The sequence below is a fragment of the Ovis canadensis genome, chromosome 4, assembly GCF_042477335.2.
Source record: "Ovis canadensis isolate MfBH-ARS-UI-01 breed Bighorn chromosome 4, ARS-UI_OviCan_v2, whole genome shotgun sequence".
Lineage (NCBI taxonomy): Eukaryota > Metazoa > Chordata > Mammalia > Artiodactyla > Bovidae > Ovis > Ovis canadensis.
In genome coordinates, this window is record NC_091248.1 from 114258580 (window position 1) to 114272569 (window position 13990).

The 13990-nt window shown below is 39.0% G+C and overlaps 1 protein-coding gene across 1 annotated transcript in view; it reads left to right on the forward strand.

The window, feature by feature from the left end:
- Window positions 1–13939, forward strand: part of NUP205 (nucleoporin 205) — a 78772-nt gene extending 64833 nt beyond the window's left edge. The window contains exons 36-43 of the mRNA XM_069588438.1: window positions 3062–3138; window positions 5321–5449; window positions 5668–5794; window positions 9040–9206; window positions 11091–11214; window positions 11666–11794; window positions 12343–12416; window positions 12974–13939. Of these exons, the coding sequence (XP_069444539.1) occupies window positions 3062–3138; window positions 5321–5449; window positions 5668–5794; window positions 9040–9206; window positions 11091–11214; window positions 11666–11794; window positions 12343–12416; window positions 12974–13126 (980 nt within the window). The 3' untranslated portion in view covers window positions 13127–13939. The remainder of the gene's footprint in view (window positions 1–3061; window positions 3139–5320; window positions 5450–5667; window positions 5795–9039; window positions 9207–11090; window positions 11215–11665; window positions 11795–12342; window positions 12417–12973) is intronic.
- The last annotated feature ends 51 nt before the right edge of the window (window positions 13940–13990 follow it).

Sequence of the window (13990 nt, forward strand, 5' to 3'; positions counted from 1 at the left end):
TTTATAGGTGAGGAAACTGAGGCACAGAGAGGTTTGCTTCTCCCAAGTCCCATGGATAACGCTGTAGGGCTTTCCAGGAACCGTGGCCTCTGAGCCTGTGCACTTAACTACTCAGCTGTTCTACCTCCAATTTTACGTTGCTGTGGAGAAGCCTGAGGCCAACCCCTGATTCTGCTGCAATGACCCCGCAAAGATTTTTCCTCTCTGGACATTCATCTGTGCCTGAACCCTTTATGTTGGGAGGAGGAGAGTTTGGCAGGGCCGAGAGCAGTGTTTGTTAAGGTTCTCAGAGCCTGTGCACATTCTGAGGAGATCCCAGGGTCAACTCTGCCTCACCTTGTCATGTTTTAGTCCTGTGTGCTTATTATGGTCATTTCCCCAGTTCATTCCGGTGGCCTTGAATGATGCAAAGGCAGGCCACCCTTCTTGCCTTTACTGTGGTCCCATAGTGCTGTATAGTGGTTCTCTTCCTAATGGCTTTTACTTGGATTTCTCCTGATTACTTAATTTACATCATCAGTCTAATATGTTTCTTTGTAGATTGCAAGAGTGTTGGCTTTATCCTCTTATCACTGCTTCTGAGGGCTGGGATGCGGGTCGTGCGATGAATCATGTTACTTATTCACCTGGAATTTTTTCAATCTTTTTTTTTTCCCTTAACCACCACCATTCTTCAGTATTTGTGGTATAAGGTGGCTTCTTTCCTTTTTTTGGTGAGTTTCATTTATTCGTAGGTTGATTGTAGAAGGGACATTCTGTGATACTACTTCATTCTGCCATCTTAATCCAGAAGCCATGAGCCTTTTATCAGATACTCTGGCAAGGTGATTTTTTGGATGAATTTGCCTTTCATTACTTTTTAAAAATACTTGAAACATTCTGAATTTTGCTGATAGTGGCATTTGACCCTGTCACCATATTAAAATTACACTCAGAAAAGCTCAGTGTATTTTAACATGCTCATGATAAATTCAAACAAATAAAATAGAGTAAAAGCACTCTGACGTACCCCTGCTTCCTGAAAGGAACCAGTTATCAATTTATTTTTGTGGCAGTTTCTCTGTATGTGGTGTAAAAATTTTTTCCTCCCTACAAAATGAAATCATACTATACACACTGCTCTATAACTCACCCCCTGTGCCCATTATGTCTTGGAGATCTTTTTTCATCAACATATACAGTTCCCACCTCACTCCTTAATTGGCAGAACAGTTTTCCGGTTCTGAGGTATTTATCCAGAGCTCTATGACATGTTGACTGTTTCCAGTCTTTTTAAAATTTTCAAATAGTGTGGCATTTAATAACTTTGTATGTGTGTGTTTACATATACATTTTTGTATATTTGAGCTGGTAGACTTGGTATAAGCTATTTAAAATAATTTTAAAAGATAATGCCAAGTACCTCCTAATTTTTTGAAATCATTTTTGAAAAGAATTTATGCTCCTGTTAACCCTACTGCCAGTTCAGCCCTTGGTTACATATATGGTTTTGTATTATCCTACAATTTCATCCTATGTTTTTGTTTAAAATGCTAGTCTAGTACCAGATACGTTGTACCTTCTCAACTACTTATCAGGAGGTTAATTTTTTATCTGTGACCCATGGATATTCTGTAAAGTGTTTTAGAGTTGAGGGTGATACATATGGTCCACAGTACTGAGGTCCCCTGTAGCAGAAGTCTTAAGAATCTGAGGATTGGACTTCCGCAGTGGTCCAGTGGTTAAGACTGTGTTTCCACTACAGGGACACGGGTTTGATCCCCGGTTGGGGAAGTTTTGCATACCTCGTGGTGCAGTAAAAAAAAGGAATGTAAAAATTGCTTGTCTTTAAATAGAGGCAGCAGGAGGAATGAAAGAACTGAGGAACAGCAAGGCAGGTTGAAGAGATAAGAAAAATTAAAGAGAAACAAGAAAAAGCCAAAGTTCCATGATAGTGTTAAGTGCAAACTCTGACTCTCAAGGAATTAAAATGGAAAAGGATGGCATAAGAATCAGAAGCAACAAATGTAGAAAAAATATTTCAAGAATTTGATATTAATGAGGTTTTTGCTTGATTTTGCTTTGTTTTGGCATACAAGGGAGACCTGAACACATTTTCAAATAGTGAGGAAAAATCCTCTATGGCAGAGTAATGTTAGAAAGTAATTAAATAAAGTGATTTGGGAGCAGATTCCAAGTGGAGGTGGAGGGTGGGAAGGGATTGGATCTAGTGGAGCAGTGGAGGGCAGCTGAGGTAGTATGACAGCACCTGCCAGGGGATGCGAGTGTCCTCTGTAGTTTGTGATGGGCTTGGAAATCTAAAAAGAGGAGAGCTTGTCATTATGAGGAACAAAGGATAAGGTTCTGGGGTACGTGCTATGGAGCATATGCTTGGAAGTAGGAAATGGGTTAAAAGGATTGTGAAAACACATGGAAAGTTAGGGTGGCTAGGACAGGGTCACCTGGGTTCTCTGTATGGCTGCAGTAATGGAACAAAGAAATAAACCAATGGGAATAATGACCCATGGGTTTACTTGGAGGGCTCATTAGAAATAAGGGAAATCCATGGTACTATAAAAGGTTGATCAGCTTAACGTAGGGATTTTGTAGTGGGCCCAAACTGAAAAATTGAATGGAAGCTTTTTTTCTGTAAGTATAAGTTATACTTTGCTTAAGGGAAGAGGAAAAAAATCAAATGATGCATAGAAGAGTTAAAAAAGGAATGCATTTCATTCTTAGTGTTTTATATTCTGAACTGTTTTATGAGAAAGTAATTTACCGTGGAGTTTAGAAAATTTTGTTTTATATTTATAAATAAGAATAGATTTTTCTCAAAAGACTTTTTAAAATGCACTTTTAAATCTCTGATCCAATCTAGATTTATTTTGCATATGACTGAACGTGTGGTGGTACACTTAACAATCTGTAAAGTTGTAAGGTATTTCTCAAACCTCCTTCATGGCAGAGTCTGTCTATTCATGCATTAAAGAATGTGAAAGAGTAAAACTACTCTTCCTAGTTTTTTAATGTCTATATCTTATCAGTTACAAAGCTACATTTAAAAACATTCTAAATTTTGTAGGTATACTAAGTGAACTTGATGTTGATGTAAATGAAGGATCACTGATGGAGCTACAGGGACATATTGGAAGATTCCAGGTAGCTGATTCTTTACTTCTTTTTTATTTTTTAAATAAAAAAAATTGATTCTTACATCTTTAAAGAGCAGTAGTAAAACTTGTAATAAAATACAACAATCCTCTCTGATCCTCCTTATACAGCTTCCTTAATTTGGGTAAACCCAGCAGTGGTTTTAATTGAGTCTTTCATATCTCTAAATAATTTTGTTCATGTTGCTACTATCTGATTTTCCAATTTTAAGAATCATCTATTGACCTTCCATCAAAGAGGATAAGAATTTAGATCTCTTTACTCCTGTTCTTCCATATGATATGTGTATCTCTCATAACATGCCCCTACCCCCAACTCAACAAATCATATCATAATTTTGATTAGATTAACATTTAGTGTTATACTGTTATTACTGTGTAAATGTCATTTATAAATAAGCCATGGATGGACCATATGTTACTTTTCTAAACATTATGTTTTCCTTAGAGTAAATAATTGTTGCTTTTTTTATTTGCTTGGTTTTTGTACTTCTGATTTATTGTCAAACTCTCCTCCAGTTGTTTAATCTCCTTTTAATATATTTAAACATAGTAGATAGCTTATCAATTCAGTATTTTATCACAGTCCTTCTGGGAGCCTCCTGGCCTGCTTTGATCTAGACATCTTCACTTTTGGGGGCTGCAGAGGAATTATATTTATATAATAGAATTTATATTCCATTGTTCTTATACAGTAATTGTCATAACCAGTCCTCTTTTCATGAACTGTTTTTCAAGTTTCCAAAAGAAAAATGCTGTCATCAGCTTTTTAGTGTATACCTTTTTATGTAATATTACTGTTATCTCTGGGACCCAGGGTATGTAAGTACTACATTTTGAGTCATTGTCAAGATAGCACTCCAGAAGGGCTTGTGTTCTCTGTAACCAGACCAAAATACTCTGGGTTTTTTCCCTCAGTCTTCTAAAATATTAATTGATGGGGATGAAAATATTTCTGATGCATCTTTCGTAAGGTGGCCTCTGGAAGTGTGTTGCTGCGTCTGTTTTATCTATCAGGGTAGCAAACAGCCAGTTGTAAGTTTTAAAAATAGATACAGCTGTTTTGACAAAATGAATTTATATTACAGTCTCCTTAGTCTGTTTTGCCTTATCCAAACTTACTCTAACGTGAGTTTAAAGTAGATATTATATAATATGTAGGTATATATGTGTATATAGGTGTGTGTGTATATATAATACCAGTGTTTCATACACATTTTTATTGTGCACTTACTACGTGCAGTGGAGAAGGAATGGCATCCCACTCCAGTATTCTTGCCTGGAGAATCCCATGGACAGGGGATCCTGGTGGGCTACAGTCCATGGGGTCATAAGAGTCAGACACGACTGAGCGACTAGGCACATCCTGTGTGCAAAACACTATACTAAGCACTTTAAATATAATTCAGTGTCTCAGGTAATCCAAATAAATAATTTTCAAGGTGAAAAATTGCTATTATCACTCTAGAAATGTGAGCACAGAGGCTTGAAGAAGTTAAGTAACTAGTCCCAGGACAAATAGCAAAAAGTCATGTGCCTGCAATTGGAACCCACATCTCTGATTCTGGACATATTGCCAATTTTGTGAAGCTTGTCCTTTCCTGCTGAGAACTGTAGGAACAATTGTATTCTCAGGTGAAAAGTACCAACATGTCAAACAAAATGACCTTTGCATTTTATCTGCTAAGGTCACCTCTGTTTTCCCACCTCCTTGATGACATCTCCAGAAGAAGCCACAGGAGTCAGAGCCTTTAAATTTGAGGCTTGGTAGACAAAATGATCACGGATCTGCTTCTGTTCACCATCTCATTTTGCTTCTCAGTGTTTCTTGATTGGTGTTTATTTAATGGGTGTCTACTAAGGAATTATTTGGTATGATACAAAAAATTTAGGGCAAACACTTAGACTTTAGTGACTGTTAACTGCTAAAAAATTAATATTCTTTTAATGAGTTGTCTGCCAAGTAAATACATTTGCAAAAAGATGAATTTTAGTATTATTAACTTATAGTTGACATAGTTGGAAGTCAGAAATCATAAACATTAAAGAGGATTTAACTCTCCTCTGAGCTGAGTTTTTCTTTATCTCCCTCAAGAAAAAGAGGTCACTAACTTTAAACACATCCAGCTAGATGTGAACTTTTGCTCATGTTTTGTCTTTTCCTTCCTCAGCGCCAGTGCTTAGGACTACTAAGTCGCTTTGGTGGCTCCGACAAACTGCGTCAGTTTAAATTTCAAGATGATAATGTGGAGGGAGATAGAGTGAGCAGGAAAGATGAGGTTGAACTGGCTATGCAGCAGGTAAGAGGAGTGGCAGTCATGTAGCTATTCTTTAAGGCTTTTACGTTTCTGGAAATATTTGAGAAAAACAATACACGTGGATAATTTTAAAACTGATTGGTGACTTTGTTGTAATTTTACAAATTGCTCTTAATTTTGTTCTCCTTCACATCTGGATCTCCATGAGATGAGGCATTTGGGGAGCTAATATTTTTGTTACTGCTCTTCTCGCTTTGCAGATTTGTGCCAATGTCATGGAATACTGCCAGTCCCTCATGTTACAGAGTTCCCCTACCTTCCAGCATGCTGTGTGTCTCTTCACCCCTAGCCTTTCAGAAACCATTAACAGAGATGGGCCCCGACAAGGTGAGCTGCTGCTTTCTTTCTGTATTTGAGGAATTAAGTTGCTAGGATTATGAGAACCTTTATTTGGCTCCAGTAGTGTGCACCTTTTTTTTTTTTTTTAAACCAGTAATGGGAATTTTTAAATCGACTTCTTTAAGAAGAAGTTATAAGGAGGTACTGTTGTCAGACCTGTGGATGCAACTGGAGAGCTTGAAAGAATAGAGAAATTTTAGATTTTCTGAGAATGAATCTGAAAGAGCCATGCAGGGAGAGTATAGTTTTATATAGTGTGTGAGACCCCATAGAGTCTGGGATTGGAGACTAAGCTAGCTAGGTGAGAAGTATGAAAATATTGCAGATAGTTTATATGTTAAATCATGTTAAACTGAACTTTTAGTATCTCAGTTGGATTTTGTGTGATACCAATGTATGGTATGTGCCATAACATCTCACAGTAAAATTCAGATACTTAGTAGGCTCATGTAGCCTGTGATTTCCCTATGACCCAGTAGGGAAGATTAGGAATCTAAGGAAGGATTATGGATTGGTTAAAGCCGTTTTCTATGGGACACTCAAAGGCCAAAAGCCCTTTTGGATCTTGGTGGTTGTTTGTGATGGACTGGTGGTAATTTCAAGAAACATTCTATTTGAGATTTCTGAGAATCATTTTAGGGTTTGTCTTACTCTGTTATAAATGTCCTAGGTAGTGGGATTAAGAGAATTTTATTAAAGTATTATTTAAATACAACAAAGTTCACCCATCTTAGGTGGACCGTTTGAGTAATTTTTGTAATTTTATGCAGTGTGGAACTACTGTCACAGCTAAACTAGAGAATAATTCCCTCATCCTTTGACGTTTCTTCTTGTCCTTTGCATTTGATTGTTTCCTTTGACCCTTTGGTCAAGGTGTCTATTATTTTGCCTTTTCCAGAATTTCATATAAATAGAATCTTACAACATGTAGTCTTTTTTGTGTTTTGACATTCATTTAGCTCAGTGTTTTTGAAATCCACTCGTGTGTGCATTACTGTTTTGTTCTTTTTATTTCTGGCTGGTATTCCATATGAATTTATCTATCCACTAGTTGATAGACTTTTGGGTTATTTCCAGATGTTTCACTGTTGTGAATAATGCTGCTATGAATATTTGGATATAGATCTTAATGTGGATGTGTTTTCATACCCCTTGATTAGATGCCTAGGAATGCAATTGCTGGCTTGTGTGATATGTTTAACTAAGTAAGATACTGCCATTCTGTTTTACAAAGTGAAAATCATTTTGTATTTCTACCAGCCGTGTAAAGAGTTCTAGTTGATCCACATCCAACTTTTTAAGTTTCAGCTGTTGTACTGGGTGTGTTGTGGTATCTCATTATGGTTTTAATTTGCATTTCCTTGATGACTAATGATGAGCCTGTGTCTAGGTCTAGTACCATTTGCTGAAAATATTTATCTTTTTATTTGATTACTTTGATAGCTTTTGTCAGAAATCAATTGACCACATAAATTTGGATTTATTTTTCTTCAGACTTTTTTAAGGACTAATAAGCATATTCTTCTCTGCCAATTCTAGACATATAAATGGGTAGGTATTCAGTAGGTTCTAGAATAGTAACAGAGATACAGTTTAACCTAGTGGTTAACCTAGGGTTAAGAGCACAGCCTGCTGATGAACTGCCTGGATTTGAATCCCAGTTCTACAAGTGACTTAAGAAAAATGACTTAGCTCTTTGTGACTCAGTTTCTTTGTCTATAAAGTAGAAGTAATAACAAGGTCTCCTCTAGTGAATTATTGTAAGAATTAAATGTGTTAATGAGTATAAAGTGCTTTAGAACAGTGCCTGACAGCACAATATCAGTATTAGCTATTGTTATTTTTATTATTGCTCTAGCATTGTTATCCTCTGGTATATTTACTGTTCCTTGTGATCGAGGGACCCTTTCCTGTAGCAATTCTATTTCCTTGACCTCGTTCTCTTTCGTGCAGAATCTATTTCTGTAATTAAATATCTCATGAGCCATCCTCACCTGATGTCTAAGTCTGGTGCCTCTGAATATTTTCTAGACTGGAGCAAATTATTGTATAAGAATTCCTGAAGAAATCTGAAACATGCTCAGCGTTAGACCGTCGCATTTGTGGATAGTTTCCTACCAAGTCGAGGTCTCACAAATGTTATCCAGGGACCAGCATTCCTAATTTCACTAGGAGAAGGCTTTTTGTGATGACCTGGGTCATAGAGATGGTCACATCCTTACTGAAGACTGGGAGAGGAGACCTGGCAAATCAGATGAGTCTAGGCAAAATCCGTTGACAAAGGACTCTTCTTTTTCCCTCCATGTGAAGACGGTCTGTGAGATCCGACTTTGGAGCAAAGTTCAGGGAGATGGCAGTGAAGGAAGCAAGTGTAGATCTCTCCCTCAGTACTCATGTACCCAATGGCAGTTGGGGCCATTAAGCAAAGTTTGTCTCCAAATTAAACTTGAAATTACTAAGGTGTTTCTCAAAGAAATCCCTTCGTTGCAAGAGGAAATTGCTTTATTTGTACCACGCAAAGCATGTCTAGAATAATAACGTTGCTGCTCTCTAGTTTTTCTTCCTTCTACAGACAGTTTTTCCAGCATCACATTGTTCCTTTCCACTTTCATCAGAAAGTGGTCCCGTAAAAGGCAGATCATTTTGTTTTGCTAGCCAAATGGAACTATTGTGGTGGAAGAATTAAACTTTAAAAATTCTGTCATCTGTTTTTTAGCTGTGTGTTAGTATTCTGCTTGTCTGTTTGGAAGAATGATTTTGAGCTGGGAACTCAGCAACCAGAAAGATGCAGACTGGAAATGAATCCATATAAGTAAAGCCATAGGGTGAAGCAGGACTTACTCACCTGGGGTCAGGAAACAAAGCTGTATCTGTGCAAATGGGGTGGTGGGGTGGTAGAGAGATGGGTGTATAGGCTTATAGCTTCCATAGAGTTCTCAAAGAGGTCTTCACCCAGTAAAGGGTAAGTCTTCTCAGTGTCCATCAGCCAGACTTACTTATTGTCTCAAGGCTCTAGCCTTATGTACCTGCCTCATTACAGTAGCTCCTAACTACATCTTTGAACTGTTAGTGGTGTTTAAAAGTACTCCTGGATTGTTTTTAATAATAGTTTACATGCCTTTAAATTCCTGGGCCTTCCTTTTTTTAAAAAAAAAAAAACAGGTCATTTGAAATTCATATAAAATGGCTGTAGGTAGAACATTGGTTTTTCTTTTTCTTATCAACTCCATTAGATACCCAAGCTCCAGTGGTTCCATACTGGCACCTGCCTGGTTTGGGCATTATCGTCTACCTGCTAAGACAGAGCGCTAATGATTTCTTCAGCTATTACGACAGTCATCGACGGAGTGTCAACAAGCTACAGAACGTCGAGCAGCTTCCCCCAGATGAGATAAAAGAGGTATGAATCTTATAATGGGCAATGGAGACTTCTGAGAAACCATTGCTTTTCCTGATAAGGCAGGAGACCAGTGTCAGACGATAGGTAAAGATGCTGCATCCAGTGAGACAAAAGGAACTCCAGTGACTCTTCTCTGGTGGCTTGAAGAAGAGTCCCTCACCTAAGTTCCACACTTCATAAGGGTAGAAACTTGACTGAGTGACCAACCAAAAGTTGCACCTGTTCAAGAAAACCACCTGCTTAAAAGCAGTTGGCCTTTGAATAAAATTTGGCAATTTATACTGTAAACATCTGTGCTGAGAAACTTAGGTTTCTATTGCAGATGCTTTTTCAGTTAGAAGTGATTTCCTTAGGTAAGATGTCTCTGTCCCTCCAACAACTTCAGTATCTGTTAAGTGAATTTTTCAGACAAATGGGATGGCCTGTCAGACTTGACCACCTTCTCTCAACGACCCAGAACCATTCCCTGGCACTTACTGTAACTGAAGAGGCTGAGTTACTGGGCTTGCTCCCTAAGCAGCCCGCCTTCCTTTCCATTTGGCACAGCTGAACTGTAAAACATCTGTGGCCAGTGCTGAAGCCTCCTGGCGTCCTGTGTGGCAGCCTGGTTGTTGATCCATTTTGCCATTCCTGGTTCACACCAGGTTTTCTAAATTATAGCATGTCACCCACCGGACTAGTCAGAGCCCACTCCCTCTTTGCATCCTTCTGATAACTCTAGGGAGCATCAGAGTTCATGATGTGCCCAGCCCTGAGCTCCACGTGCCACCTGAATACATGAGGCAGATACTGTTGCTGCTCCTCTTTCCGAGATGTGGAAACTGAGGCACTGAAAGAGGGTATGCTGCTGCTGCTGCTGCTGCTGCTGCTGCTGCTAAGTCGCTTCAGTCGTGTCCGACTCTGTGCGACCCCACAGACGGCAGCCCAGTAGGCTCCTCTGTCTCTGGGATTCTCCCGGCAAGAACACTGGAGTGGGTTGCCATTTCCTTCTCCAATGCATGAAAGTGAAAAGCAAAAGTGAAGTCGCTCAGTCGTGCCCAACTCTTAGCGACCCCATGGACTGCAGCCTACCATGCTCCTCCGTCCATGGGATTTTCCAGGCAGGAGAACTGTAGTGGGGTGTCATTGCCTTCTCCGGAAAGAGGGTATAGTTGACTCAAAGCCACACAGCCAGCAAGTACAGATGGGAGCAGGTGTTACTGAGTGGGCTCAGGTGATCTCCGAAGGTGAGTGGTTTACCCCCAGCAGCCCTTCCCCTTCGTGTGTGGCTTACGGGTGACTCTGGCACTCGCAAGAAGGAGCTGCGTTGTCACAACAGAGCACGTGGCACTTCCCCAGCCCCTCCGCAGCACGCCTGCCGCCACACCCAGGGCCTGCAGGTTAAATTGACCTGTTGTGCTTGAAGGTATGCCAGATCGGGGAGGGACCAGGGGAGCTTCTGGTTTATGATGGTACATTTGTTACGCTCTACAAGTCTCATCTGTAGTTTCTTCAGAAGGTACCCGATGGCTGTTACAGATATTCTCCACGGCAGTGTGGCATTTGCTGCTTGAAAATGCACTGTTTCGTTTTGTTTTATTTTAATTTGACAAGAAATTCAGAGTTGGTTGGCCCATCAACAGATTGGAAACATCTATTTGAGGGACTGGACTTTTTCAAAAAGCCACAGATGAACATTCATTTATGAATTCAACTGCTTCTTTGGCTCTTGTTTTAAATTACTAGCTTCCTAACTAGATGCTAAACTCTTGTCTGCAAGGCTGTTTAAATTCACTTGAATGTTTTTCACAGAACTTATCACAAATGACTGCTTAAAGTAGATTTTCGTTAAATTTTTGTTACAGTATGTGTCATTCTTAATACTGTGTTTGATTTTTTTTTAAGTTGTGTCAGTCAGTGATGCCTGCTGGTGTTGATAAAATCTCCACTGCCCAGAAATATGTTCTAGCAAGACGGCGTTTGGTGAAGCTGATCAACAATCGAGCTAAACTGCTTTCCCTTTGTTCTTGTATCCTTAATGCAGTCATTAAGACTGCAGGGTGCTTGAAGGGTGACCTCTAAGGGAATCTTCAAATGTAGGAACTCTTATTCTCACATTATTTGGGTATCAGAACCAAATGGAAAGGGACATTATTACCATTATTTTTTTCTAGTTAAATGCCTGACATATTTCTAAATGGAAAAAATTTTCTTATTCTTTAGAGTAACTAGTAATCCTCATAATATATGCAGATACTTTGTGTCCAGACAGGAGATAAGGACACTGAAGGCTCTACTATACTGCGCCCAAGGGTCTGATCTCCTTCCTCTCAGCACAGCTTGCTGCTTTCTGGAGAGACCTTACAACCAGCTTGTTAGACTGAAGCTGTGGGTACATCACTGAATGGTGCAGTCTCAGAAACTGGTTTGAAAATCATGTGATGAGATTGTTTTCCTTGAATCTGGCCTCTCCCCTGTAGTCATCATAGAGACCTGCCTGTTTATTCTCTGGCGCCATCTGGAGTACTACTTGTTACACTGCACACCCACCGATTCTCAGGATTCCTTATTTGCCTCCAGGTCCTTATTTAAAAGCAGAAGGCTACAAGGTAAACTTCATTCTGAAAATTAGTGAACCACAGATGCCTACAGACTTCAGCACCTTCCAAAACTAGTTACACTTAACGGATGCCTGCTCTGGTTACAAAGTATGGACTAGGTAACTAAGTAACTACTTAGTTACTAAGCATAGCTAGTTTTTTTATTTCCCTCCTGTCCATGGGAGATTGTGCAGAGCACAAGAGCATCTTAGAGGCTGTCTTCAGCTGCTCCTTAGCTTCTCGCATGGCTGACGCAGGTCTAGAGTCCTCTGGTCCAGAGGAGTGGAAATGGGTCAGCCTTGGCTAAAGGGGTCTTTTGTGACTGATGAGCATGTATTGGATCCCTTAAGTGGCAGGAAGCAGAAGGAAAGCTTGAGAACCCTGGCTTGGAACATCAAAATGCTTCCTAGGGGCTTCCATTTACTGAAAGCTAAAAGAGAGTCCTCAGCTTTGACCTATGCTGGTCACAGACACTGTGGTTCATTGTCATTGGGTTCTTCTGTTCTGTGGAGAAGACACACCTGCAAACCTAGTTTGACCGTGTCTTTTATCTCTAGATTCCTTCGCTTCGGAAAGCAATCTGGATTTTAGAAGTGGGCTAACTACAGTGAGCCAGCATGATATAGACCAGGTAACATTCTGTTCTCATACTCTTGTTCTTTTTTTGCAAGTACAAAGGGAAAGCCTGGTATGTGAGTAAGATAATAGTCTTCACAGTTGCATGCAAAGAGCTGATTTGAATTCTGGGATAGCAACCTAATAGCTATGTGACTCAGAGCAACTTACTTAGCCTCTGAGCCTCCATTTCCTCAGCTCAGAATGGAAGTGATAATTCAACCTTGAAGTGTTTTGTCAGAATTAAATGAGGGCTTCATGTGTGAGACACCAGGGCAGTGCCTAGAAAGTAGTAAGAGTTCAGTAATTAATAGGTGCTATGATCTGGAAACTCCATATATCAATAGTTACTGCAATTTAAAGCAAATTTAAAACTGTATATACTTACACAAGAAGGGAAAATGTTACTATCATACCAATAAACTTCAAGGTGGAAAATGTGAATGTTGAGTTAATCTGGCATCTGAGAAAGGATCACGTTACAAAAATTCAAAGGTATTTTAAATAGGAAAACAAAGAAAAAGAAATATTTTAGATTTCTTAATCATGAAATGTTACCCATGTTACCTCTAGCTTCAAGCTGACGCTATCAGCGCTTTTGGAGAATCACTACAGAAGAAACTTCTGGACATTGAAGGATTGTATTCAAAAGTGCGATCTCGATATAGTTTCATACAAGCTCTTGTCAGACGCATCCGAGGCCTGCTGAGGATATCACGGAACTGAGAGCCTGTGCTTATACTCTCCTGAGGAAGAGACAAATTGGGGAAACCTGTCTCCTTTTTATAGTTTCCTTCTAAATTATGACCAGAAGATATTTTGCTATTTCTTTCTTTATATATGGACTTCTTTTCTGTAAACTTCTTTGCCTGGTGCCGTGCTCACTAGTTTAAAAAAAAAAAAAAAACTTTTTAAAAAAACAAACCACGTGGTCAGTCTCTTGAAATTTTATCTAGAAAATGGTCAGCATTATCAGGAATTCAACAAACAGTCCTTCCCCAGTGCTGGTTTTTTCCCAGGTGTATTATTCTGAATGCCAAATTAAAGGCATAGTCTAAAAAACCTCCATTTTTCCTTCCTTTGTAGCCATATTACACATTTTATGATAATGCTTTTTTAATAGAAAAGTATACTCAATACAGTGTGTTACAGAAATGTTTCAGGGTCAAGGCATCACTTTACTAAAGGTATTTTTTTCTTTCCTGCATGTAAATGATGAAATAATCACTTGCATTTATTCCCTAAAATAATTATGGAATTTTTCAAATTAATCATCTACCTGTATTTTACACATAGTTAATAGGGTGACTGCTGTTAGCATTCTTATTCCTTGCTTGGTAGTATTTATGTGCATGTGACTACATCATCTGAAAGTCCATGACCCACTTTCCAGTCACCAGTAATTTCAGCCCAGTATATAGAAGAGACTGCTGAGAGGGGAAAGAGTCTTGACCCTCAAGTAGTGGCAGAAAATTAATACTTAATTCTGTAATTTTTTTTCTTAATAAAATGTCCATGACATTTTAGGCATTTTTAAAAGACTTTGTTATTCTTATATTTTGAAATTAATATACTGCCTAACACTGACAA